This window comes from Eulemur rufifrons, chromosome 7, assembly GCF_041146395.1.
Source record: "Eulemur rufifrons isolate Redbay chromosome 7, OSU_ERuf_1, whole genome shotgun sequence".
Lineage (NCBI taxonomy): Eukaryota > Metazoa > Chordata > Mammalia > Primates > Lemuridae > Eulemur > Eulemur rufifrons.
The window spans coordinates 281,973,284-281,999,545 of NC_090989.1; the positions used below are offsets into that span (position 1 = coordinate 281,973,284).

Sequence of the window (26,262 nt, forward strand, 5' to 3'; positions counted from 1 at the left end):
CCCACCCACTTGTTGGTACCCGGTTTAAGATTCTTGTGAAGTGCTCCTTCTGAAGCCTTGACACTGCCATGACGGGCGCCCCCACTCGAACTCACTAGCACTCACGCGTGCCCTGCCACAGCGGAGCACCTGATTTACACAGGCACAGATGGCCTTTGTGTGATCACAACCAAACATATCAAGTCTGAGAAGTACTTCCCAGCTGATCACAGGATACATTTAGCAGGTTTAGTTAGAGGTTTTGCGCTCAGCCTGCCCTCCAAAACACCACTCTAGGAACTATTCTAGATAACGGAGCTGAGGCACTTCATAGGGACCCAATGCTATTTACTGATTCTATTATTAATCAGAGTGCCTACAATATTTCCTTACAGCACCATCTCAGTTTTGAACATGGAAGGGTAAGAGATAAGCTTCACTTGTTGTATGGGTTCGGGTTCAGGTCCAGAGACTGAGGAAGGAAGCCCAGGGATGCCACCATGGGTGTGGACTGCCAAGAAGAGGGGTAGTCACCGAGGAGAAAGGAAGGAGTCCGCATAGCTTGGACAAAGGGCCTGCCCACCCCGCCTTCCCTCCCTCTGCAGCTCTGAGCCAGCGCTCTGGTATGCAAGCTATGCAGTCATGCTGGGACAAGAGCCAAGCCTGAGAAGTACCCTGGGGGGTGGGGGGATGCATGGGGAGGCTTTCTGATCACCACAAACCCTGGGGGCTCTGCAGATGCCGGCAGCTGCATCAGGGCTCTGATCATACCATTTTCAACAAGCCCCGGTCTCTACTTACTCCCCAGAGCAGTACTTTCAGCCCTTTAAGATCACACTATCCACATGGGCAGGGAGAAAGGCGGGGCTGGCCTCACCACAGCCTGGAGTTTATTTTAGGATCTAGCTGGTGCCTGGCTTTGCTCCCGAAGAGCTGCTGCTCTCTGTGCAGCGGGAATTTTTATTTATAGCCAGACTAAGACTGTTTGGGTTGAGGATTTTAGAACATGAGGGCTGCCTGTCTGAGACCTGCAAACTTCTGCAGAAGACCTGGGGGTGTCAGTGTAAGTGCACCATTAGGAGAGGAGGTGCCTGGCCCCCAGTCAGTCCTGGTCCCATGATCAAAGTGCCAGTGGGGACTGCTGCATGCAGATGAGGACAAGTACTCACAACCACTTGTACTGAATGCTTCCTTCCTGCTGCGCAGATGAGGTGCTGAGGGTTTTGCACAGATCATCGCACTTAATCTACACAAAGTGCCGTCATGATCCTTACTATAAGGATGGAGAAACTGAGCTGGGAGGGTAGACCATGAACCTAGTAAGACACAGCTGGTAAGAGGTAGCGTGGGGGTGGCCTGTGCCACACTCGGTTCATGTTTTCTGAAACGCTGAGGAGTATGCTGGGCATGTGGCAGGCCCTAACCACACCACCCATAGCTCTGCGACACAGTCTCACTAACCGAGTGCAGAGATCTCCTTCACGGAGTGCTCTGGGATGCTGGGATGCAGAGAGCAGTGGACTGGCCAGAACGTTCCAGGACGGGCAGGGAAAGATAGAATCCGCAAGCGGGTTTTCTGAAAACATACACCTGAAAGAACCATTGAGTCTTCAAGAGTCTAAAAGATGATGGAGGATGACGACTTTATAGGTTAGCTTGTGGCCAACTCACTAAAAGGCAAAGCTACCTGCAACTGGCTAGGCACAGTGACACTTTCTCTCCATTATAGTCCTGGCATGAGAAATGACTCGGGATGGGCCCTGAGTTGCCTTGGCAGGAAAGCAGAAAAGTAGATCTTTAAATGAAAAATTCTGACTCCTCAATATAACAGCCACCCCACTTAATTCCCGACGATCAGGAAGGCCGGGTGCCAGGGAAGGCGGTTCTGCACACCAGCAGCTCAGAGCTGGAGCCACAGATGCAGGGATCTTGATTCGAACGGTTGCTCCACAGTGACATGAGCTCCAAGCCTTGGAGACCTGTCACCTCTACCAGTTACGAGGAAATGGGATCACATAAACGAATGGACTCACTGTCATGGTGAAGCGTCTGAGAAGAAGAGAAGTTGCCAGAGATTGGTCATTACTACATAATCTTGGTTCAAGCAAGGCTTATGACTTCAGTGTTTCTGGACACTACTTAGCAAAATAGATAAATTATTGCACAGTTGGTGTTCAGGCTTAAATTTTTATCCCTCATTTGTGACAAAACACACTCAAGGGAAGCTGCTTTTCCAGTGTGGCTTGGGCTTCCTTCCTCTGCAGAACATCACTGGGAGCTGCAGCTCAGCACTGGTGCTGGGCTCCGAGCACACTTCCTTCCACCGGGGACCGCAAGTGTCACAATGTGGAACCTAATGCATTGATTCTGGGAGGAAGTCAGGCTTTTAGCCACCACACAACACCTACACGATTGCCGGGGGAGGAGCTCATCTGATTTCGTGCTTATGGAGACGGGACATGATCACTCCTAGGACACCAGAAAAGGTCCTTGGTGATGTTCCTTGTTACTCCATTTGGCAAACCAGAGGGAAGACTTCTGGCTTTGTTTTCTCTCTCCCTACTGGTCCCAACTAACTACTGGTTTATGAACACCATCATTTGGGTGGGGCTACCTTACGCCCACAGGCCACTCTCTTCAACAATGCCCTTGTGTTAATTTATAACAATAACTACATTTTACATAATATTAAAAGATGAGGTTCCACAGACAAACAGTAGATTCTGAGGCCAATGCCACAAGCACCTGAACTTGAGATCTGTCACCGGCTGCTTTGTCTTTGTTCCTGGTAAGAAGGCACTTTCGTGGGTCACACCGTGTGAATGAGATGGCATCAATCTCTTCAAAGACAGGCAACATTAGCATCATGTCAGCTTCAAAAAATATCCTCTCCTTTTTGAATAAACTTCCTAGTGGAGTTTAGTTTTAAAAACCACTTGAAAATTCTAAGAACAAAGGATGTAAAAATACAAATATTCTGCTTGGGAGAATTTTAAGTAGTAAGATGGGTGAGTAGAAAAATTTATTAAGTTCCTTCTCATGTGACATATTTTTGCAACATGAATCATAAGATCTTCCTCGAAAACACTACAGGTTGCTCAATGGCTTCATGGCTAATGACACTCCTGCAGAAAGCTCCAGTGTGTTTTAGGGTGCTCTGTACATATATTCACTGAGTCAAGTGACCTGAATAGCATCAACTCTTCACAGAAAGATTTAGTACAGACTGAAAAATGATTCAAATTCAGTTCTAGAAATCTGACTGAACTATTTTTACTCAGTTTGGATTTCAACAGCATGACAGTGGCTCTAATTTATGCTCACTCTTAGAACTCTATTTAGAGCCTGTCGCTACACTTCATAATGTGTCAGAACATGAAGGACAAATACACACCTGTTGGTGTCCAGCCGGTGGACTTTCCTTTTGATCTTGCCTCACCGGGTCTCAACACTTATTTGTCAAGTGAGCAGTTCAAAAATGTTAACCTAACACTGTGTTGTTCACGGTGGGGATCTGGATTCTACCCTTGCCTCTAGCTTAAGACTGAACAAATGGCTCGGCTTCCCGATCCTGGCTTTCCCAGCTCTAAAACTGGGGTACACCACCCTGTCACAGAGCGGTACGGAAGGCCTCTGACAAGGAGACAGGCAGTCTGATGGGAAGGTAAAGGCAAGAGAGTCACTGTGTGTGGAACTGCACCCTCAGGGTGCATGTCACCAATGACCTTCACAGAGAAGGGGGGTCCTTTTGGTACCTGGCCAGTTTGGCTGTCACGGATGGAGCAATGACATTACCAGGTGCTACAGGGACATTCTTGTCCTGAACATGGTCTGAGAGCACTGACCAGCCAAAATGCCAGGCTGTGAACAAAAACAAAGTGTCAGGAAGTCTAGAAGTAAGAGGTGGAAGCAGCCGAGTCAGAGCGGTTCTTTCGAAGCCACCAAGGCAAGGCACTCTAAGCTCCGTTCCTGCCGCCAGGGCAGGGACCAGTCCTGCCTCCTGGCACAGGCATGCTCCTCTCTGCCTACTGTAGGGCAAGCAGGCCCACCCCTGGGCTCAGGCAGTAACTGCCTACTCCAGAGCCAGGGCTTTCTCCAAGGGTGGCTCTACATTCTCCATGAGGGCTGCAGAAACCTGGAAGGGGGGCTGGTCTGCGTGCACCTCTTCTACAAGGCCGTGACAGGCTCAGAGTGGGACCTAGTCCGGACTTCACACTTCAGAGGCACCACTGGCCCACAGCACCCTGGGTCTCTTAGGAAGGGCGGAAAAGCATGGGCAGAACACACCGCAGGAGCCAAACCATGTTAAAGGCTCTGCAGACAGGAACTCCCTATAAAACTTGAGCCAGACACCAGCAGCCAGAGCCTCGTGGGTCAGCAGAGAAGGAAAACGTGGAAGACAATGGGTGCTCGGCCAGACCTTGGGACTGATGCATCTGTTTCATGGGGACGAGAGGCTGTCACGTGACATGTTAGCATCAGGCTGTTCCTTGAAATGTCGGGGACTGAGGGAAAGAGCTCGAGGCCTCCCTCCCTGGTCACCACTTGCTGCCTTTGAGTGAATCAAGATCTTCACACCTGTTCAGTGCCACAGAGCACCTGCCACCTGCCCGATGGGCACTAAGCCGTGCACCGAGGCCACAAGTTTGTCAAAGCCCAGTCCCTACCTCAGAGAACTTGCAATCTTGAAAAAACGAACCTGAGCATTACAAACGAAAATCCTTCCCAATGTGATAATAAATATGGTCATGCCGCCTCCTTTTTATCGAACGTTGGTGGTGCATCACGCAGCACGTCAGACGTTTTTCCCTTCACCCTCACAACTATCTCGGGCCCCCACCGGACAAACGAGGAAACGGAGGTCTAGGGAGTTGGGGCCGGGTGCTAGGGTGCACACAGCAAGTAGGAAGAAACAGGGTGGAGAAGGAGATGGGGGCGGGGGAAGTCGGGGAAGGTTGGGGCAGGAGAGAGAAGCAACTAGGTACAGGAGTGAGGAGGCCGGGAGGACGGTGGAGGGATGGAGGGAATGGCTTGGGGACGGGCGGACTCAGGAGAGTGAGGGAAATGTTGACCCTGGGTCTGCAGGGATGAGGTGACATTAGTCTGGCTGTAGGGTCCAGTGGGGAGGGTGCCTGACTGCAGAGGCAGGAAGGCCAGCAGGGAGGTCACAGTGGCCATATGAGTGAGATGCCATGGTGGGGAGGAAGCGGGTGGTGCCAGGTTGGGGAGGAGTGGACCAGCCCAAGGCCGAAGACTTGTGCAGCCTCAGCAGGACCCGGTGACTTCGTGTGGGTACATGTGACGAACACACGGTGGGGATGACAAGATGACATTTCCCTTCCTTGTGGAGCAGCTTGGTGGATGTCGGAAACATTCACATGATAGCAGGGACAGGGAAGGACAAGAGTGAATGAACACTGACCGCCTGCTGCCACACGCCACCCAGTTCCGATCTCAGGGAGCCCGGAGCCTGGTGAGGAGACAAGCCGGCACACGAACAGCTGGACCCAGCAGGGCCGGGCTCGGACCTGTGGACAATGCTGTGCTGCCAAAGCCCAGGGACCGGGAGAGCCTGAAGCACCCACGCAGTGCTCGAGCTACACCGGGCCGAGGAGGAACGCACCCCACGAAGGAGGTGGAGAGCCCTACAGAGCCTCCCAAAGTGAGAGACAGTGGCACATTCCTGGTTCCCCCACGGAGGGGCGCTCCCAGGCAACCCAGGAAAGTTGGCAGCCCTCCCCGGAGGCCACTCTGAGAAATACCTCCCTGACCGGTGGCTACAGGGCTCTACCCACACGTGTCCCTCCTGTTCATCTCTCAATGTGATTTAGCTCTGACCAAGACCAAGACATAAAGACAAGATGACATCAGGGAGAAACAAGGACAAAGCCCAGAACTGCCGGAACTTACTGTTTCCAACAGGTGGACAGACACCTTGCTGCGCCAGGCAGCCTGGGAGCCCACAGGACTGTTCTCCAGTCCCCACGTGGGCCCTCCCCCTTTCCTACCCACCCCTCTCTGCTCTCCTCCCCATCATCTCTCCTCTTTCCTGTCTGACCTTCAGACCAGTCAGTGGGCCCGTGGTGTCTGTGATGGCTGCTGGGTGACTCCTCAGGGGTGGTTCGTGGCCAGGAGGTTGCTGGGGGAGGAGACAGCCTGCTGCACCTCCCAGGACGGTCCTGGCTGGTCTGCAGCGAGGAGACGGCTGGGCCGTGGCAGAGAGACCATGTGTCTGCAAGAAGCTCAGGCCTTCTGTTAAGAGCATGTGTGCTGATCCACGAAAACCTGGGTCCAACATCTCAGAAAATGACTCTTTTGCCCAGAGTGGGATACCAGCTGCTCTACAGACCATTTTTAAAAAATTGAAGTCCTCAGGATGACACACGCTTGACTTTCTTACCCGGAAGATTTTTTTTAAAAAAAAACAAGTGAGTTATTACGAGCATTTCCACATAACTTCTACTCAAAACTTTGTGCTGCTAGCAGTTTTACTTATTCAGCATTCCGGAAGCCAAGATGATAAAGAATTTCAACAGATTCCTAGCATCCAAACAGATCTCTTGGTGACAGTAAATACCCATAACTTACAGCTAGCAAAGAAAAAATAAATAAGAAAATAGTTTGGGGGATGGGAAAGGTGATTGTGTTAATGCCAACCAACACAGTAACACCTGGAGGGCAACGGCAACCAGAACGCTTACTGAGTCTCCATGATTCTTGGTCAAGGACAAAGTGAATGTGGACCAAACCCCAAACCCTTAAGATTTCGCATCACCAGTGTTCAGAACCAGAGAAAACGAGGGCCAGGGAAGGGACCCGCAGGAGAAGGCTGTGAGTCAGGTGGCGGCAGGGAGGACTGGAGCAGAGGCTGAGGTGGGCAGCCCCCCGGGCAGGGCTGCCATGAGAACACAGCAGGCAGCACGCCCAGAAAGCCACGGAGGGAGAGTCCAGAAAGCTCAGGCACCATCGCTGTTTCTAGGAGGGATGGATGGCGAGGCCAGCACTGAGACGCTCAGCAGCGCCCCTGCGTGGCAGGCACACGCGAAACCTGGCAGGGTCAGGCAGAATCAGCGTGGTCGGCCTCTCAGGCCTCCGGGACACAGCACACGCCGCCCCACGTCTTTCCTGCCTCACTCATTCACTCACTGCCCCCAACACTTATCTTTCATCAAGCTGGTCTAAGTGTCCCCAAGACCACGTGTCGGAGTTTGGATGCTTGTGTTCGAGTCTCCCAGGATTACGCGCAGGTTAGGAAAGCGAGGGCGGCTGTGGAATGGGAGCCAAGCAGACCGGCTGCAGCCTGTGAAGACAAGGGCGGGCACGCCCAGGAACAGCAGGAGGAATCCGCCTGGGGACCAGCTCGTGGGCTGAGCTGACAAGGGAGAAGCTCAGAAAATAGTTGGGTGCGGTAAAGGCAGAGCCCGCAGTGTGGGGGCAACTGGCTCTTCCCCAAGTGGAGGTCCCCGGGAGGCTGGCTGCTGTCACCACCCTCCATGACCTTCCTCCCCAAGCAATGACATCCCAGATGCCCTTCTGGCAGGGATGCCTCCCTCCACCAGGCAGCCCCTCTGCTCAGAACATCTCTGACTCGCTTTCCTTATCTCCCTGGAATCCTAACTGCCCTCCCAGCCACAGCTCACGCCCCACCACCAGCCTCCACGAAGTGCTGCCTGACCTTGGCCTCGCTCCGCTCCCTCGAGGTTTCTACTGACTGTCACTCTCACGCCACTGCTCACATCTTGCCCGGACACGAGTCTCTTTTATGCTTGCCTTATTCTGCCTCCTGAATCGCAAGCCCTTTTTGGGGCCAACTCCGTGCTCTGGATCCCTCTGGCAGCCTGACCCATACAAGCCGATGTCCTGAGCTTGTTGAATTAAAACCATCCCTGGGACCATGAGAAGAGAGAACAAGAACACTTCTCAGCACCTAGCTCAATTTAAGTTGTCCAGCACAGGTTTATTCCTCTATAAATCCCCTTGGCAAGAGGTTTTCAATGGTTGGAAACTTTTTAGCAGAAGTGACAGCCCACTGTGCCAAGAGCCATGTAAGGTGTCTCCAGATTTGTCAAATGCTCTGTTCCCAAGGGGCACCCTTCAGAATTCCATGCTGGACTGAAGACCCAGGCCCAGGAACAATGAAATACAGAAATTCAGGAATAACAGTAACCCAAAGCTCTACATCTAGGGCTCATCTCAGAATTTAACCCAAGAAGACATGAAGAACATGTTGGCATCATATTAAATCACTTATCTGGAGTTCAGTGTATCAGATGGCAAATGTTCCACACACTCAGGCCATTACTAATAGTTCTGGAGGCATTTTCGTTCTGACGAATAAAGTACCTTATTAGCTTTGGGCACCTATCCCCGGCCTCCTTTGTGGAGTAGGTGCTGAGGATGCAGTGGTGTAGATGCAAGATGTCTTAAGACTCCTGCATGTTTCAGGGATAAAAACAATGGTGTACTCATGCCCAAACTTAATTAAAATGCCCCCCAATTTTCTTTAATTTTGTAGCAAACAGTCCAGTTCATTCATATTCTCTAACCCCTAACTGCTCAAAAGGGATATTGTAGAAACTTAGAGGGAGGGGGAAAACCAGCTAAGAGCCAGGATTGTCTGAAAGCCAAGTTTTGCAAGATTTGTGAAAGGAGCTTGCCAGAGGTGCCTTCTGAGGAAACCAAGGGCGTCTGTGTGGCCAGGGTGGGGGGAGGTGCCCAGCCTTCCCAGCACGAGCAGAGTTGCTGAGGGCTCTGAAGAACCAGGTCCCAGTACCCCAGGGAAATGCATTCCAAGGCCCTCACAACTGCAGGACCACCTTGGCCCTGGGCACGGAGGGCCTTGGGAATGGGACTGCCAACCCTGCACATAGATGGAAACTGGACAAAAACAAACTGGGAACCTGAGCTTGGATAAGTCTTTAAAAGTCCCCCAGTCCAAACTCATCATTTATAGAGGGGGGAAAACTGCCAAATAGGTTAAGCCATTTGCCCAACTCTTACGGCTAAAATTAGAAGCAGAACAAGACTAGAATACAGAACTCTTACTACCACGGTAATAAGAACAAAAACAGTAATAATACACTTTCTAAGCTTACTTCGTGCCCAGGCGTTTCATGTATTACTAATCCTCATGATCAGAATATGAGGCAAGGAAAAGGACAATCCCAAAGGAAAGACTCCGAGGCCCGGGAGGACCCCAGGCCTCGAGTGGGACTGACCTCGAGTGGAACCAGGAGCTAGCTGTTCTAGAGTGCTTCCTCCTCCTGCTTGGTTTCATTTTAACAGACTGAAGGGAGAATGGGGCCGTTCAGGTTGTTGGACAGAATCAGGTTCCAGCGAAAGACCCTGTCTTAAGTGTTAGTACCCTCTACGCTTCAGTAGTAAACTGTTTACAGAAATGGCTGCAACTTATTCCCCTTCCCGGGCCTGGGCCCCTGTGCAATGGGACTCAGCAGGAACTCCCAGCAAGAGGTGGAGTCTACTTCCCCCGTTCCCTGACTCTGGGCTAGCCTTGTAATTAACTGAGCAACTGCAATGGAAGTGGCATCCTGCCCCTTCTGAGCTTAGGCCTTAAGGGGCCTTGCATGCTTCCGTTTGTTTTCTTGGAGCCCTGCCAGCTGCCATGTGAACAAGCCCAGGCTAGCCTGGGGAACAGGACAGACCAAATCTGCCCAATTGTCCCAGCTAAGGTCCCAGAGATGTCAGCGAGTCCAGTCAGAATCATCCATGCTGGGCCAGATCAGCACAACCAGCCTGCTAACCTGTGCCCTAAGCAACAACAGATGGTTATTGTCATCTTAAGCCACTAAGTTTTGGGGTGGTCTGTTATGCAGCCGAAGCTAACTGATACAGTCCTCAAACTCAAACTGTCACACACCTGGCAAAGCTCGCTCCCCTTGGCCTGGATTTCTATGTTAGGAACATTCATTTTTAAACATCGAACACTTAGAGGGGTTGCTCCAAGGCCCAGCGGGAGACTGGAATAAAAAGGCCACATCTCTGCCAGTTTATGCTAGAGTAGTGACACCTCAGATGTGGCCACTCACATCCCCCGTGCCCCCACCCTCCACCTGGACATGTCACACAGTCCCTAAGACCCCAGAGAACCAGCTGTTCCTACCCTTCCCCTCCGCGTGCAGGGGTCTGCAGAAGGGCGAGCGTGCGAAGGGCAGCAGAACGCAGATCCGCGAGGCACAGGCCACGCAGGAAGGATCCTGTGCCCGCGTTTCCAAGAAGAGAGCAGCAGGGAGTGACTCACCGAGGGCACGGGCAAGCTGCCGTGCCGGCTGAGAAAGGAGTTAGAGACGGACACACTGAGGCCCTGAGTGGCACTGCCGTCCTCGGGGGTGAAGGCCACTTTAGTTTGCTGGACACAGTAGGAGACAGAGGAGAAGGAAGAAGCAGCATAGGAGGCCTGCTGGACAGAGGGAGGAGGGAAGGCGGGGAAGGGGGAGAGAAGCAGAGAACAGTCAGGCGTGTAGGGAAAGGCTGCGTAGCTGCTACCTACCTTTGCTCGGGGACATTCTGGAGAGGGACGGCTTCAGGGCCCAGTTCAGGGATCAAAAATACCTGCCCAAGGCTACCTGAAGGAAAGGGAGCCCTCCACTTCCCCACGCTAAATCACACCATCTGTGTGCACTGGAAGCAGGTCAGGCGGAAGGACAAGCGGGCTGGAGCCACACAGACCGGGGCAGACTCCCAGCTCTGAGTTGTACCTTCCTCTGTGGGGAGGGGACACATGAGGTCACACACGCTTCCTCAGCATTCAGAATGGGACTCAGGCTATCTGGGTTTAAGTCTGGACCATGCCTTTGTCGCCTGTTTGGCCTTGGGCATCACTTAAAGATCTCCGTGCCTGAGGCTCCTCATTTGTGAGATAGGGATGACACCGGCTCTCCAGTGCAGGCAGTTGGGGGTTAAACGGGGTGATACGTATGAAGCACTTGCAATCGTGCCACCATACTGCACGTGGGCTAACGGATGTAATTACCATCGCCATTTTTGTCTGTAAAATGTGGACAGCTCCCCCACATCTGCATCTGAGAGGGGGTACAGCAGCAGCTGGGTGGCCTGCCACGTGGTGTGCCCGGGCTTCAGTTAAGGTTGGGTTTACTTCCCAGGTCTACTTCCAGCTGTGGGCTTGGAATAAGTCTCTCTGGCTCTCTCGGCCTCAATTTACTCACAATGGGGATGCCGGAAGCTGTGGTGAGGACGGTGTGAGACGGGAAGAAAGTTCCAGTGCTTACCTGGGAAGGTGTTCAACAAGGGGGTCCCTCATAGGCCTGCTGGGGCTAAGCTCGCTCCTGCCCCACTGGCTTGGTGTGCGGGCTGGAGCGCTCCCTCAGACGGGTTCTGACTCCACACACTCGCTAGGGACCTGTCTCCAGACATTCAGAAGCCTGAGGACTCCATTGTACGGACAAGATGCCACGGATGGCCCAGGGGCACAAAGGACGCCAGCAGGCAGGGCTGAGGATGTTGCAACTCTCAGTGAAATCTGGCTCAGCAATGGCTCTGACCGAGCATTTCAGGCTAGGGGTCCCTAGAATTGGCACTAATTTCCATGGAGATCCCTTTTGGAAACATTTTCAGAGTGATTTAGATTCCTATTCAACGTTCATGGGGTGGGCAGGGCAGGCGAAGAACTGAGACCCTGAACGCAGCCTGGGTGACACGGCTGACGCGTGGCGGGAGCTCAGCCTTTCCTCCCCTGGATGGGGCTGCCTCTGAGGAGGCTGGCTGTGGCTCTTGAGAGGGAAACAGCTTGCTTGGTCAGTCTGAGCCGACCGAGTATAGGAAGGCTCGCAGACTCCTGGCATCAGGCTGAGCCACAGGTGCTACAAGGAGTGACCAAGGGATGTTTGTCCTCCAGCTGGCAGATGCCTCCCAGAAAAGTTAGAATGGCACCTCCACTTCCTCTTGCAATGGATAAAAGATGGCGCAGATGCACACCAGTCCCTCTCTTGTTAGAAAGCTACCAGACTGCCCAGCATGCGAGCACAGCAGCACATGCAGCTCTGAAGAGGCCAAGGATTCCCTTCTGTGTGTGCTCTTCCTGGGGAGCAGGACTTGGCAAGAGGCTCTGATCCTAAAGCCTGACTAGGGCCTACTGCATTCATCAACTAGGTAGCAAAGAGAAAAAGGTCTGGAGGCACGCAACAGGTACCCCCAGTGTGCCCACCCGCCCAGTTCCCCGGCGAGTTCCCAGAGTCGGTCAGGCTGCCCACGTGGAACAGCCTGCGTTCTGTGCCGACTTGTGCTTCATTGCGTACATGGAGCCCTCAACACAGGAGGTGTTTTTTAAAGTTCGAAGGGTGCGTGTCTGAAACACAGAGTGGCTCTGTTTAAAGCCATCCTGCTTCAGTGGCGCTTGTTTTCACTGGGCCATCCCCGGCCAGGGCTGGGCTGTAAGTCACTCCACACAGTCAGGCCCGTTATGTTAATCAAGTCCACAGATGGCCGTGCACAGACCATGCCCTGTGCTCTGATTGAGTCCCTCCTTTCGGGGAAGTCTATGTTGGAGCCATAGAAGAAAGAAAAACTACAAGAGACTGTCAGCAGAGAAAGCAAACACTCTCAGTACAAGCCTGTCCCAGCTGCATGGGGCTGCTCTGGGAAAGAAAGGCCCCCGCCCTCAGGGTGGGGGATGGCAGATGGAGACAGGTCGCTGGTGAGCGGCTCAGGAGGAAGCGAAAGCACCCATGTGGGAGATGGCGCATTCAACACACAAACCAAGGGTTCCGTCATGGTCAAAAAGAGGGTTAAACCTGCCGCACGGAAGGTCGTTCTAGTTCCTAGAGACCTGCTAGGATTGGACGGACGTTCTGGCCACCATGGGCAGTGCAGGGAGCTGAGATTGCGAGGGTGCCACTTACCAGCTGCCGCTGCTTGGGGGGCAGGGCCGGCGGTGGGGCCAGCTCCTGGGTGGAGTCCCCCCCACTGAAGGAGTCGTTGAAGCCGTAAACCTCCATGAGGAGCTTGTTCTTCTGCTGGTAGATGTGCTCGTTCTGCGGTGTCTGGTAGAACATGGAGGGCTGTGGCTCCGAGTAGTCCTCAAGCAGCTGCATGTAGGCCAGCACTGTGGGACAGACGGGGTGGTGACAGCTCTGCGCCTCCCATGCCCGGGCAGAGCTGGGGCTGGGCTGGGGGCTACTGTGCAAGAGAACCCCCACCCCCCATTCTTCCCACAGCAGCCGGGGGGTTTCCACTGAGAGCACCTTAGGGAGGGATGAACAGGTGGAGCACAGGAGTTTCAGGGCAGTGAAATCACATTCTGTATGATACTGCAATGTTGGATACGTGTCATTGCACATTTGTCCAAACCCCCAGAGTGTGCAACACCAAGAGGGAACCCTAATGCAAACTCTGGACTTTGACAAGAGCTGGCAAGTAAAGGGGCCCTGGGTTTGGAAGCAAAGGACCTAACTTAGCGTGCGGTGGATGCCAGGACGGCCACAGGGACAGCAGGTCTTAATCACCTACTGAGCTGCCAGTTTCCCCCTGGGTCACATTACAAGTGCCATGAACATCTGGCTGGATGCAGCTGAGATTCAGATCCAAGAAACAATGGCAAGGACAGCTCTGCAGTACTGAATTTTGTATTTTCAAATAACCACAAAGTTGGGGGCTTCCCTGGAAACTTAAACTAGTCAGAAAATTAAGGAAGAGCAGAGACACCGAGCTGAGGAAGACGGCCACAGAGAGTTCATTTCTTCCCTGCACTGCATTTGGGGTCTAGGTATGTAGGAAATGCTCTCTCTCCAGGTATGTCTTTCTGGTGCCCTTCACTGAAGGAAAGGGTTCAAAGTCACCTTCTTTATTTAGAGAATAAGTAAGAATTTATTAGCTCCAACAAGTGCCAAGCAGAAGTTGGCTGTCAAAGGGGGACAGGAAAGGATGGCTTCCCCTCTAAGCTGCTGCTGCTGCTAAAAGAAAAGTGCAGCTCCCCAGCCCGAGCTTGTCCCACAATGCGTCCCCTATAACACTGCACAACCCACAGCACCAGTTTCAGAGGAAGATTCCAGCCTGGGAAGGAGATCCTGAACACCCACCGACTGCTCCCTGAAAAGACTAAACACAACCACCTCTGGCTGCCTCTTCAGTAGAACTGTGATCTTTTCAGGAGATCTCTGTGAACTCCTGATGCTGCACAGAGAAACCGCAGCGATGGGTTTCAGATCCAGAAACAAGGAGGACGCAGTCCATCTCAGACGCAGCCCAGCACTGGCTCAGAGGCCAGCAGAGTTGGTGGCTGGCACTGCAGTGGGCACCGGGCCTGTGTGGACTTCGGGCGACAGGCAGTGACCAGGAAGCTCATCTGGCACAAGGGCTCACGGGGCTGCCCTTGGCATGAGGAGCCCGGACCATCGTGATGAGGACACGCTATAACGTCAGCACTGAGCACGTATGAACTCGGTCCCGCATGGGTCATGCACAGGGGATAATGAGAATCTCCTTCTTGCCCGCAAAGCAACCTTCTGAGGCATTTTCCACAGGGTCATGGAATAGAACCCTTCGAGAGTTCCCTCAAGGAGTGAAGAGCAGACTCGGGGCCAGGACAGAGCCTCAGGATACCCGAAGTTTGGGGCTCTCTCACACAGCACAGAAGAGACTACCCCTTTCATGGGGGTCACTATAAAAACTGACAGGAGCTCAAGGAAAGAGGCCCGAACTCCTTCCCCCTCAGCCTGGAGGAAGTGTGACACGATGGCACAACACAGGCCTGGCTCTGAACCTCAGATCTGCCACCCACTTGCTTGTCAATCTTGGGCCAGTGCTCAGTTCGTCTGAGCTCCGGTTTCTTTATCTATAAAATGTGAGCTAGTAATGCCCGCTTTGCAGGTGGCTGCAAGACTATCTATGACGGGCGTGTGCAGCTTTAGCTAAGAGCGCGCCATGCCTGCAGCTCTTGGGAGTGTCTAAAGGTTTGCAGGCATGAGTGCTGCAGACACTGATGAGTGGGCTAAAGCCTCAAAACGGTGGCCTCAATGAACAGACAGACAGTTTTAGCCACACGTGACTGTTTGGAAGGAAACAATGGCTACCCCTCCCTTTCCTTCTCTTCTCTGCAGACCCTGCATGAGGACGGCTGCCCACACTTGTTCTAGGAGCTGGAAGGGGAAGGCTCCCTGGCACCTGCTGCAGTTTGCCAGAATGCCATGCTGCCGCCCCATGTCTGACCTCGGAGGATGCCTGGGGAAGGAAAGAGGGTGAAGCCCACATGCCACACCGCTCCTGGCAGGGCGGGTGGAAGGGGAGGCCGACAGCGCTTCAAGCACTTGCCTGTGCAGGGGGGAGGCAGAGAGGGAAGCATTCCTTGCACTACCATTGCATCCCCTTCCCCGAGTGTCCTGGTTTCTAATGAGCAAATTTACACAACAGATGGAGATGACATCATTGGCCCCACAGAGCCAGCTCTCCCTCTGCCGGGGGGGACCACACCACTGAGGCCATTATACAAGCTGGGTAACACCCAGGGAGGAGCTGGGGAATACGTTACAGCATCAGCAGCTTCTCCTGCCACGGACTGCCTGGCTGGCCCTCAGGACAGTCCTTGCTGGGTTTAACTAAGCCAGGGCTTCCCTTCTTTAAGAACAGGATCCAGCTCTAAGCTGAACCACTCAGATGCTCTCATTTGGGAATCTGGAATAGAGATTCCATTTCTAGCTTGTAGAAGTTCTCTGTTGGATGCTTCAACTGAGGCCAGGGAACCCTGGGGCTGTGGGGCTGATGTGGCCTCACACGTCAGAGTGGTGACAGCTGGTCTGCCAAAGAAAATCAAAGCAGAGCTGTGTTAGCAAAGTGGGGGAGGGTGGGGGCCGAGAGGGCCAGGCAACTCTCGACAATGCGGAGTAGTCAGGGGAGCCAGGGGAAAACAGAAATTCCGGTGGAACTCTACTTAGTAATTTTATGGCAAATTTACAGTTGGAAAATACTCAAAATATAAACAAATATTCAAAATTTCAGCTCCACCTCTGGGTCCTAATAACATCATATATTAAAATGTCTGGTCCAAGAGGTCCTGAGTTACTCCTGCCAGGCAAACTCAGCTCCAAGTCACTCTGTGAGTGTTTGTCCTCCGCAACAGAGGACAGCGCGCCCTCTGTTCAGGGGTCCCTGGAAATCACTCTGTGGGCACTAGGCAAGGTCAGCTTAAAACCAAAGGCCCACCTTGCTCTCCATAGATGTTGCTGCGATGCTGTCTTGTACAGCAGGACACTCATTCCCCTCTGTCCCTGTGTGCTCAGGCCAGGCCAGCTGACTGCCATCTAAAGAGAAGCACTTGGGCTGGAGATTTTAGAGAGACCATAAAGGAACGGTCAGCTGATCGGGCCCTTTTTTTTTTTTTTTTTGACAGAGTCTCACTCTGTTGCCTGGGCTAGAGTGCCGTGGCATCAGCCTAGCTCACAGCAACCTCAAACTCCGGGGCTCAAGCAATCCTTCTGCCTCAGCCTCCCGAGTAGCTGGGACTACAGGCATGCGCCACCATGCCTGGCTAATTTTTTCTATATATTTTTAGTTGTTCAGCTAATTTCTTTCTATTTTTTCAGTAGAGATGGGGTCTTGCTCTTGCTCAGGCTGGTCTTGAACTCCTGAGGTCAAACGATTCGCCTGCCTCGGCCTTCCAGAGTGTTAGGATTACAGGCGTGGGCCACCACGCCCGGCCAGCTGATCGGGCTTTAAAAACAATCACCAGGAATGACAAAGCCAGGCTCCCAGAAGTGTCTATGTACCCATGGTCCTATCTTTTATGAAATAATGAGGCCACTGGTTTGACTTTAGTCTAATGCTTAATTAAAACATGTCACCATTTTAGGTAATAAAATGCACTTTTTGACAAAGCTCAATAAAAGCTTACTGTGTTTGTTTTTCTTCTCTGGTAGAGGAGGTGGTTTTTCTGGGTCACCCGTTGATTCAGGAGCAGTGAAATCACCCACAAATTCAACAGGGGCTGAGGAACCTCCTTGCTGAAAAGGGAGAACAGCAGCAAAGGGCGTGTAGGGGATGGACTGGATCGGGGCTGGGTTCTGCAGGTCGTCCTCGGAGATGTTGTCGTACTGCGAGGGGTGCCGCTCGTAGGATACCCTGCAGCCAGAGCTGTCCGTGGTCTGGGAGGCCGCACTTCTGCGCTTCTTCTCGGGGAGGGCGGGTGGCGTGTCTGTCTGCTGCCCTGGGGCCAAGGGCCCCTCTGGCTGGGGACAGCTGCCAAGAGGCAGCTGGAAAGGATGGCCAAGAAATGGAGACCCAGACTCCCCCAAGGACTCCGGCAGTGGGCTAAGGTTACAGGCCATTTGCTGAGGTATCTGGTCTGCATTAGAGAGGTCTTGCTGGAGGAATTCATAGTCAGGATCATAGTGATCTGCAATCACAATGGGGAGAAACGCCCGTTAGCCACGAGGCCCCCAGAAACACACGGTCCTGCCCTTCTCGCCCCATCCAGTCTCACTTGTGAGCGTGTGACAAAACCTGCTCCATGTTTTGTATTTTATATTCTTCCTTCCTCTCCCTGATTATAAAAGTAAAACAGATGGAAATGTGGCTGTTTGCTATACTATTCATTGTACTTTCCTAAATTTTTTTAATTTCTTACTTAAAAAAAAAAATACAATCACTGTAGAAAACATGGCAAACTATCAAGAAAATAAAAATTACTCACAATCCCATAACCTATAATCCCTATTTACATTTTGATGTTATTTTATTTAAAGTCTTTATTTTTTCCCCCTCTGGAATTCCTTTTTTTAAAAACCCAGCTGAGAAAATACCATGCAATGGTCTTGGACTTTTTTCATTTATCAATGTATCATAAGTGATTTTTATCTTTTTTTTTTTTTTTTTTTTAGCAAGGCCTGCTGCTGCAGAACAGTGTGAAGATCACTCCCCACGTGAATATGCCACAACTCATCTGACTCCCTACCAGTGAGTACTTACAGAGTCTCCAGAGTGTCACTACTCCTCGTAACACTGGGAATAACATCCTTGGAGAGAAATCTTGATTATGTTCTTAGGATACATTGTCTGAAGTGAAAACCAGCTCACAGGACACCAACAGCCCACTGCTCCTCACGCCCTGCCCAGCTGCCCTGCAGACTCTGCTGGGCCACATGGCACAAGCCCGGCACCGACCCACAAGGTGGTCAGGAGCACGCTCGCTCGCCTTCAAACTCTGCCAGAGCACCCCCTCACGTAAAGCCCTAAGCACTTAACTCTGGCAAAGAGCATCAATTTACACACTGACAGGTTAACCGTAACAACAGCCACCACTTGAGTATCTATGATGTGGCTTCACACTGTTGTTTCCTTTAAACTTTCAACCTCTTTGAGAGGCAGATATTGTTAATCCTCATTTTGCAGGTGAGGAAACTGAGGCTCAGGTTTTAAATGACTTGGCCAAAGTCATGTAGTTAATGACTGGCATTACCTGGGACTCAAACCTAGGACCCTCTGACCCCTAAGGAGCCACCGAGAAAGGATGAGGCAGGACGACGCTGGTGCTCACCTAGTGTTTCACAGCTTGTGTTCCGGGAGCACTGCCCGCTGTCCCTGTCCAGAGAGGACAGCTGCTCGTCCGACTTGCTGAGCTTGCCTATGCTGCTGCAGGGGGAGAGGCGCGGCGACTCCCCGCCGTATGAGTGGCTGCCTCCGGACAGTCGCCGCTGTGCGTAACAGTCAACGTCAAAATCCTTGGGAGGAAAAATAAAAACAAATCCAAGTCACTCCTGAGAAACAAGAGAGCAGGGATGGGGCGATCAGTACATTTACTTAGAGAAGGAAATACTGCCAAACTCAAACTGTCTTTGACAACAGCAATAAAATCACACAGACAGATGAGAAAGCTGTTGAGAAAGCAGCTGTTGTAGTGTTTGGGGTATGTGGCCAGGGAGGGCCCTGGGGCTGGGGCTCAGATGTCCCCCGGAGATGTCCCTTTGGCTCTAGCCTCTCCCTCCCCCCGGTCCCTACACTCCATATAAGAACTTCTACCATGTCCTGGAGCCAGAAGGATGCCCGTGAGGCCTCCAAGCCCTCGAAGAGCGTGTGTCGACCCGGCAAACACCAGGGCCTGAAAGACCACTGGGTTTCTTTCAGCTTCAGGAGCCAAACCCCAAAACCCTCCCTCCACTTTCCCACACAGCGAATAGGGGCTGCATTACCTGCCTATTAATTCCAACAGGCAAACTGGAGCCACTGGTGGCTCGACTCATGGGGGCCACCACAGCCACTCGGGTAGGGGACGGTGCCGACTGTCTTTTCTTGGGTGGCAATGCTGGGGGAGGACTGAAACAGACAGAACATCCAGGCAGACCAAGCAATGCACACAAAAGCTCTTTAGCACCATATTAGGGTGCAGGATGTGGGGTTCTTTCATCAGAGACTCTCCACACCCAATTTTCACACTCCTACTCCTATCCATTCCCCTCCTGCCAAAACAAAACCCATAAATACCAAAAGAACAAAAAAGAACCACCTTTTCTTTCCTTTCATAACAAACCACACCAGGTGCCACTGGGCTGGAGCAAGGACAGCCTTCAGGAGAGCTCAGAGGGTGTAACAGGGGAAGGCGGGGCAGGGCCCAGACACCTAGCAGACGCCCCTCCCGAGGCAGACTCCACCCCCAGAGCTTGTACAGAGACAGGGCCTGAGCTCTGGGTTCTTATCCAGCCTGTGCCACCTCCCTTTTCTGCTCATTCTATCCTCCGCGCCTCTGCGTCTGAAGAAAGGTGCTGCTGGAAAACAGGAAGGTAATTACCTGTTATCAACCACCCGAATACCAGGTAAAGGGGGCTTGGGGGGAGCGACCTCTTCGTCTGCGGCATCTGGGAGGAGCTCGGCGGGCTGTGACACCCCTGCTGACTTGTTTAGGATCTCCATCTCACGGTCTGACAGGGGGAGCTCAGATGGGCTGGAGAGTGGAGAAGAGCGTGGGGTTACAGAAGGTCGTGGGTGGGACAGAGCACACACGGGTCCCCAGAGGGTTAAAATTTGACCAGGGCAGGGACACGATGGGGTTGGGCTGGGGCTGAGGGCAGGTGCCCTAGGCACAGGGCCCTGGGGTTCAAGTCTGGTTTGATAGCTAACACATTGCTGGAGCTTGCCCGTGTCCCCGACTCTGCACCCATCCTCATCGGCAGATAACCTAAAGCCCCTCTAGAATGCTCCAGATTCGTGTTCCGCGTTTTCACCAGGGCATGCAGTAGAGATGGATGCAAGCTATTCCAACTGTGCACGTTGCCTTCAGTTTCCTCCCTGACCAAGCAGGAGTGCTCTCAAGTCAAATCCCCCAAATCCAAACCCTTAAAAATTCTTTCTAGTCATGAATTGAAGTTGGTCAGGAAAAGCGCTCGTGTGTGTCCCTGGACACCCTCACACGCTATGCTCAGAAACAGTCACACGAAATGCTAAGCTTCAGAGGCGGCGATACTTCAAAGCCTGTGTGAAACGTACGCTCTGAATTTATCACTGAAAACGGAACGGGGGCTTCAAGCAGCGTACTCGACCTGCTGCCCACCCGGTCCTATCCTTTGTCATGTGCCACCGAATGTGACCCCCATCACAGGGCGATCAGTCAGCACTTACCCGTCAGGCTTGCTGGGCGGGGAACTGGGCTTCACTGGGCTCGTTGGTGATGGTCGCCCCTGTTTCTCGATGGTCAGTCTGACCAGCTCCTACACCCCACACAAGAGAAAGGCAATGAGCAGAGTTCCTGTCACCACTGAGCGTTCACAAGAAGGCAGGTGGCTTGCCTGCCCCCCACTGCTGAGACTCGTTTCTGTCTACAGAGTCCCCACATACCATAAACGCAAGTATTATTTGACTAAGGTAATCTGCACAGCTTCCCAAATGTCCTCTGTCCTCCAAAAATACTCTGATAGCATGTCAAGAAGTTTCACATGCATAAAGGCACTTCCTCTTGGGAGGGGAAATGGTAAACCCCATGGTCTCAAGATGACTAAGTTTATCACACAAATTAAACACCCAGTAGAACAGATTCCCAGTCAGTTTGTGGGAAAAGAACCATATTTTTAAAGCCATTATATTATTAAATATGTGCACAACAATGGCTTTGGGTGGTTTCCCAAGAAGAGCTGGCCGTGGGTGTGGTGGCACCTGCTACCCCAAGGGACTGGCCGGGGTCTTTGTCAATGCAGAGGAGTTAAAGGCATATTATCCACCAGAGAGATGACTTCAGAACCATTAAAATAGAAAAGAAGAAAAGGAAAATTATTTTTCAAATTATAGCAAACAAATGAAAGGGATGAGATTAGGGCCCATTTGTTTGTTTGTTTCTTTTTTTTGGAGACAGAGTCTTGCTCTTTTGTCCTGGCTAGAGTGCCGTGGTGTCAGCCTAGCTCACAGCAACCTCAAACTCCTGGGCTCAAGCAATCCTTCTGCCTCAGCCTCCCGAGTAGCTGGGACTACAGGCATGCGTCACCATGCCTGGCTAATTTTTTCTATATACATTTTTAGTTGTCCAGCTAATTTCTTTGTATTTTTTAGTAGAGACGGGGTCTCACTCTTGCTCAGGCTGGTCGTGAACTCATGAGCTCAAACAATCCGCCTGCCTCGGCCTCCCAGAGTGCTAGGATTATAGGCGTGAGCCACTGAGCCCGGCCCATTTGTTTCTTTTTTTTCAGTTAGAATGCATTTTTCCCAGTTTGATGAGTTTTGACAATTGCATATATCCAAAGCAGGAACTACTAACAACCCACGGAACATTCCCATCACCCTTTCCAGTCAACCTGCCCCACCCCAACCATTTTTTTACTTCTAGTATCACAGATTACTTCCGCCTATTCTAGAACATGACATAAACAGTACCATACAGCATGTATGCTTTTGTGTCTGTCTTCTTTTTTTAAATGGCTTTGATTAAGGACATATAATTCACACGCCATAAAATTCACTCATTTAAAGTACATAATTTAGTGGTTTTTAGTCTGTTCACAGAGTAGTGCAACCACCAAGACAATCAAGTTTAGGACTTTTCATCACCCCCCAGAAAAACTCTGTGCCCATTTGTAGTCCCTCCTCATTTTGCTCAACCCCACCAGGCCCTGGAAATGACGCATCTATGTTGTGTCTCCACAGATTTGCCTGTTCTGTCTTTTGCTCGGCATAAACAGCCATGCTTTTGTGGAGGGATAAACCCCGATTTCTTTAGCTGTCCTCCTGCTGACGGGCATCTGCGAAACTACTGTTTCACGAGGGGTTTCAGGCTTCCAGCACCAACAGCCATTTCTGAAGTTACAGAGGAGGCAGCGAGGGCTGCCAGCAGGCGGCACAGGAATGTCTCCCTAGACCAGAGACCGCAAAGCCTCTCCAAACTTGAAAAACACCACACGTAGAAAGTGCGGCATAGGTTAGAAATAAGACAAAGTTAGCTGACATCCTTCCCAGAGCAAGGGTTCTTTCAAATACATAAAAACTAGAAAAAAGATGAACACACCAAAAGAAGTATCAAAGAAGAAATTCACAAATGTTAATACCAATGGTCAATAATCATAAGAGAGTCTCCAGCTTAGATGGTAACAAAATAGAAACTTCTAGACATGGTGGATGGGAGCACCACTTTGGACAGCCTCTCCAGAGGATGACATCAGTATATATCAAAAGCCTTAAATATCTGCATTATAAGAATTTTGCCCAAGAAAAATGTCATGAATGTATGCAAAAATGAAGCCACAGAGAGTGGTCATCACAGCATTTTACATATTATGTATTACTAATGTAGTAATTGTTCAATATTTCATAATTAAATATTCAATATATTCAACATGTTGAATATAATATATTCAATAATATATAATAATAACTGATTACGTAAGTCTTGACAGACCAAACAACAGACCATTATATTGCCATTAAAAACAAAGCCACAACAAGAATATATGGTATGGCACGGAAAGATGCTGTTACACAACATTCAGTGGAAAGATAGCCCGAGGTGGCATGCTGGTATATATTGTATGTTTTGGAAACATGTGTAACAGAAAAAATATGGCCATGAAACATCCCCTATCTTGTTTTTTCTCTTCATTTTCTAAAATGAACTTGTATTACCTCTGAAATAATAATTAAACAAACAACTCCCCCAAATAAAGGCATATAAATGTAAGCAGATTCGGGGTCACCCCAGTCTATAACAGCGATCCCTCCTCTTGGAGAAATGAGGACACGTGAGGATCTCTAAGAGCCCGGTACTGGCAGAAGAAAAGAGAACTTAACGTGCCTGTTATCACAATTTAGAAGTTAATATTTAAGGAACAGCTACCTAGCTGGTGATTACGAACAGGACAATATGGCGGGATAAGAAACTGCATCATCAAGAGAGATGGCAGATGGAATGGAGGCTGCCCCTGGCACCCCGTGACTGGAGGAGGGTGGGAGAGGCAGCTCATCGTGAAAGCACGTTGCCAGGCCAGTGACTTGGATGCCCCACCTTCAGGTTCACTTTTCTTTAGAGCTGGGCAAAAGCAACACAGAAAGGGCTTCACCTTTGCATCTGATGACAGAGGAAAACATTCCACCGATTCTTTATTCTTTATAGTTGATTCAGGAGCAATTATAATTAGATCGCCATCTTTCTGGACAGGCAGCTGTGAACTCAACCAGCGAATGATGGCAAAGAGTCTTGGAACGCCAGGCACACGTGTGCAAGCATGCACCCGAATTCCAAGATGACGTCATGATCGCAGCCACTCTCCCCTCTACCAGTTCACTGGCCTAGGCTTGAAAAGAGTGTGTAAAAGGGAGCCGGCTTTTTCATTTACCACCAACCTTCCTGCTAAACAGAAGGTCGTTAGTCTCAACTTGCCGTAAGGATCACAGACGAAGGAAAACCCTTAAAACATGCACGTATCTGGCCACTGTGCTTACCCTAATCTCACTGAAAACTGACCATTTGAAACGTGGTGACAGCCAAACACCTACTGAAGGCAGAATTTCTGAAAGGGATGTCAGACTTTTTAATCGTCATGAGGCAATCGTCGTGAGGCACAAGTTAGAAAAGGCTATGCATCTATAATCAGCGACTATAAGCTGCGAGTTCACTGAAAATCAGGTTTTTTTGTTTTGTTTTTGGAGACAGGTTCTCGCTCTGTTGCCTAGGCTACAGCGCAGCGGCATCATCAACCACTGAGTTTACTGCAATCGCAAACTCCTGGGCTCAAGGGGTCTATCTCAGCCTCCCTAGTAGCTGGGACTACAGGCGCTGGCCACCATGCCCGGCTAGTAATAATTTTTCTTTTCTTTTTTTTTTTTGAGACAGAGTCTCACTCTGTTGCCCAGGCTAGAGTGAGTGCTGTGGCGTCAGCCTAGCTCACAGCAACCTCAAACTCCTGGGCTTAAGCGATCCTACTGCCTCAGCCTCCCGAGTAGCTGGGACTACAGGCATGCGCCACTATGCCCGGCTAATTTTTTTGTATATATATATTTTAGTTGTCCATATAATTTCTTTCTATTTTTAGTAGAGACGGGGTCTCACTCTTGCTCAGGCTGGTCTCGAACTCCTGAGCTCAAACGATCCGCCCACCTCGGCCTCCCAGAGTGCTAGGATTACAGGCGTGAGCCACTGCGCCCGGCCAATTTTTCTCTTTTTTGTAGATACAGGGTCTTCCTATGTTGTCCAGGCTGGTCTCAAACTCCTGGCCTCAAGCAATCCTCCCACTTTGGACTCCCAAAGTGCTAGGATTACAGGTGTTAAGCCACCACATCTGGCCTGAAAATCAGCTTTTTTAAAAGCCAAAAAATATCTTCGAAAAAGTTACCTTTCCAAATACATACTCCTTTGTTTCCAAGCTCATTTAATCCATATTGACAACGATCGTGGAGATGGAAGGGCTTAAATGGCCTTCAACAAGTCAGAACACAGTGCCGCTGCGCAAGTGAGAGAGGAAGTGAACCATCCGGCGTCCCAGCTGCTCCGTGGCACTGAGACAAGGCCACTGCCTGGCAGAAGGGACACGCACTGCACAAGGAGAGTGCTCCTACCCGGTGCCCACAGGCAGAAGGGACACGCGCTGCACAAGGAGAGTGCTCCTACCCGGTGCCCACAGGCAGAAGGGACACGCGCTGCACAAGGAGAGTGCTCCTACCCGGTGCCCGCAGGCAACGCCAATTGCACGACTCACTGCCGCGCTGCCCCTGCCACAGAGGCCCCCAGGCACACAGCAGCACGGCCAGTGCCCTCCAGGTTCGCATAGAGGGAGACAGGATTTCAAAGAAGAGCACACCAGTCTACAACTTGTGGCCTTCCGTTCTTGCTCGCATCCCGTCTCTGTCTATCCTCTGTCCCCTTCTGGCCCTGTGAATCTCCTGCGTACGGGGACCAGAGCCCAGCAAGATATGTGTGTATGTCACCATGACATAACCCCTCTCTCAGGTGGTTCTGACAAATTCTCCAGAGGCCTTGGAGTGAGTCTGATGCAACACAGGCCATTGAGGAGTTTCCTGTAACTGAACCTGTGTGAGGACATCACAGGGATGTCCAGCCCCAGTGTGACTTTTTTATGGCAACAAAAAGGGACCTTCCTTGCCCACATCCAACGTGGTAATACGAGGCAATAACAAAAAAGAGGAAGTGGCAGAGCACCAAGCACGCGAGGCCCAGAAGCAGACAGGGTGGCGATGGACCCGTGAGGTCCGCTCCTGGAGGCTGCTCCAGCCACGAGGCGCTGGCTGGCACTCCTCCCATAGCCTAAACACAAGGAGCCATGGGTGACCTCACACTCCACGCCAGCAGGCAGGGTGCCTACGGGGCCTACCAAGGAGCAGACCAGGGCAGGGGCTGGGGAGCACAATTTTTACAACGGGGCACCTTTGTACCCAGAATAATAATGTAGTTGGGGCAAGAAGCTGCAACTCTAATAATAAAAGCTTGCAAGTGTCACCCTGAAAATAAAGCCCTCACAGATAATTGAAAGACTTTCTCTTGCTCGTTGTAACTCTGCAGAGCAGCCGGTACCAGAAACCACTAGCGTTTCCGTCAGAGGAGGAGCTGCTGCTACCCTAGCTTGGACAGGGTGCAGCTCTACACCCAAAGCCCTTGAGATTACAAAAAGTAAATGTTTGGTGTAGGGCTTCATGTTAGCAGATTTATTAGGAAATATACTTATTGAACTGCTCAGAAAACAGGTTCGGGAGGGGGTTATTAAGAGATACATTTCCTGGTTGTGCTTCAGAAGTATTAGCATAAACTCATAATGTGTTTTGACTTAAAGAAACTAAACATACATTTTTAAGTTCTAGCCACTGAAAAGAACTAGAAATAGCAATGAGCAACCTTAG

The 26,262-nt window shown here is 51.2% G+C and overlaps 1 protein-coding gene across 6 annotated transcripts in view; it reads right to left on the minus strand.

Annotated features, from left to right (window-relative positions):
- The window catches only part of RAPGEF1 (Rap guanine nucleotide exchange factor 1), a 137,138-nt gene that overhangs the window by 19,241 nt on the left and 91,635 nt on the right, over positions 1–26,262 (minus strand). For 4 of the 6 annotated variants that reach the window (XM_069476997.1, XM_069476994.1, XM_069476995.1 and 1 more), the window contains 6 exons: positions 20,554–20,642; positions 19,727–19,879; positions 19,131–19,254; positions 18,479–18,662; positions 16,838–17,338; positions 12,855–13,057 (listed from right to left, as the gene is read on the minus strand). In XM_069476997.1, the coding sequence (XP_069333098.1) occupies positions 12,855–13,057; positions 16,838–17,338; positions 18,479–18,662; positions 19,131–19,254; positions 19,727–19,879; positions 20,554–20,642 (1,254 nt within the window). Of the gene's footprint in view, positions 1–10,237; positions 10,397–12,854; positions 13,058–16,837; positions 17,339–18,478; positions 18,663–19,130; positions 19,255–19,726; positions 19,880–20,553; positions 20,643–26,262 lie in introns of all 6 variants that reach the window. The other 2 variants (XM_069476993.1, XM_069476992.1) reach the window with 2 other exon arrangements.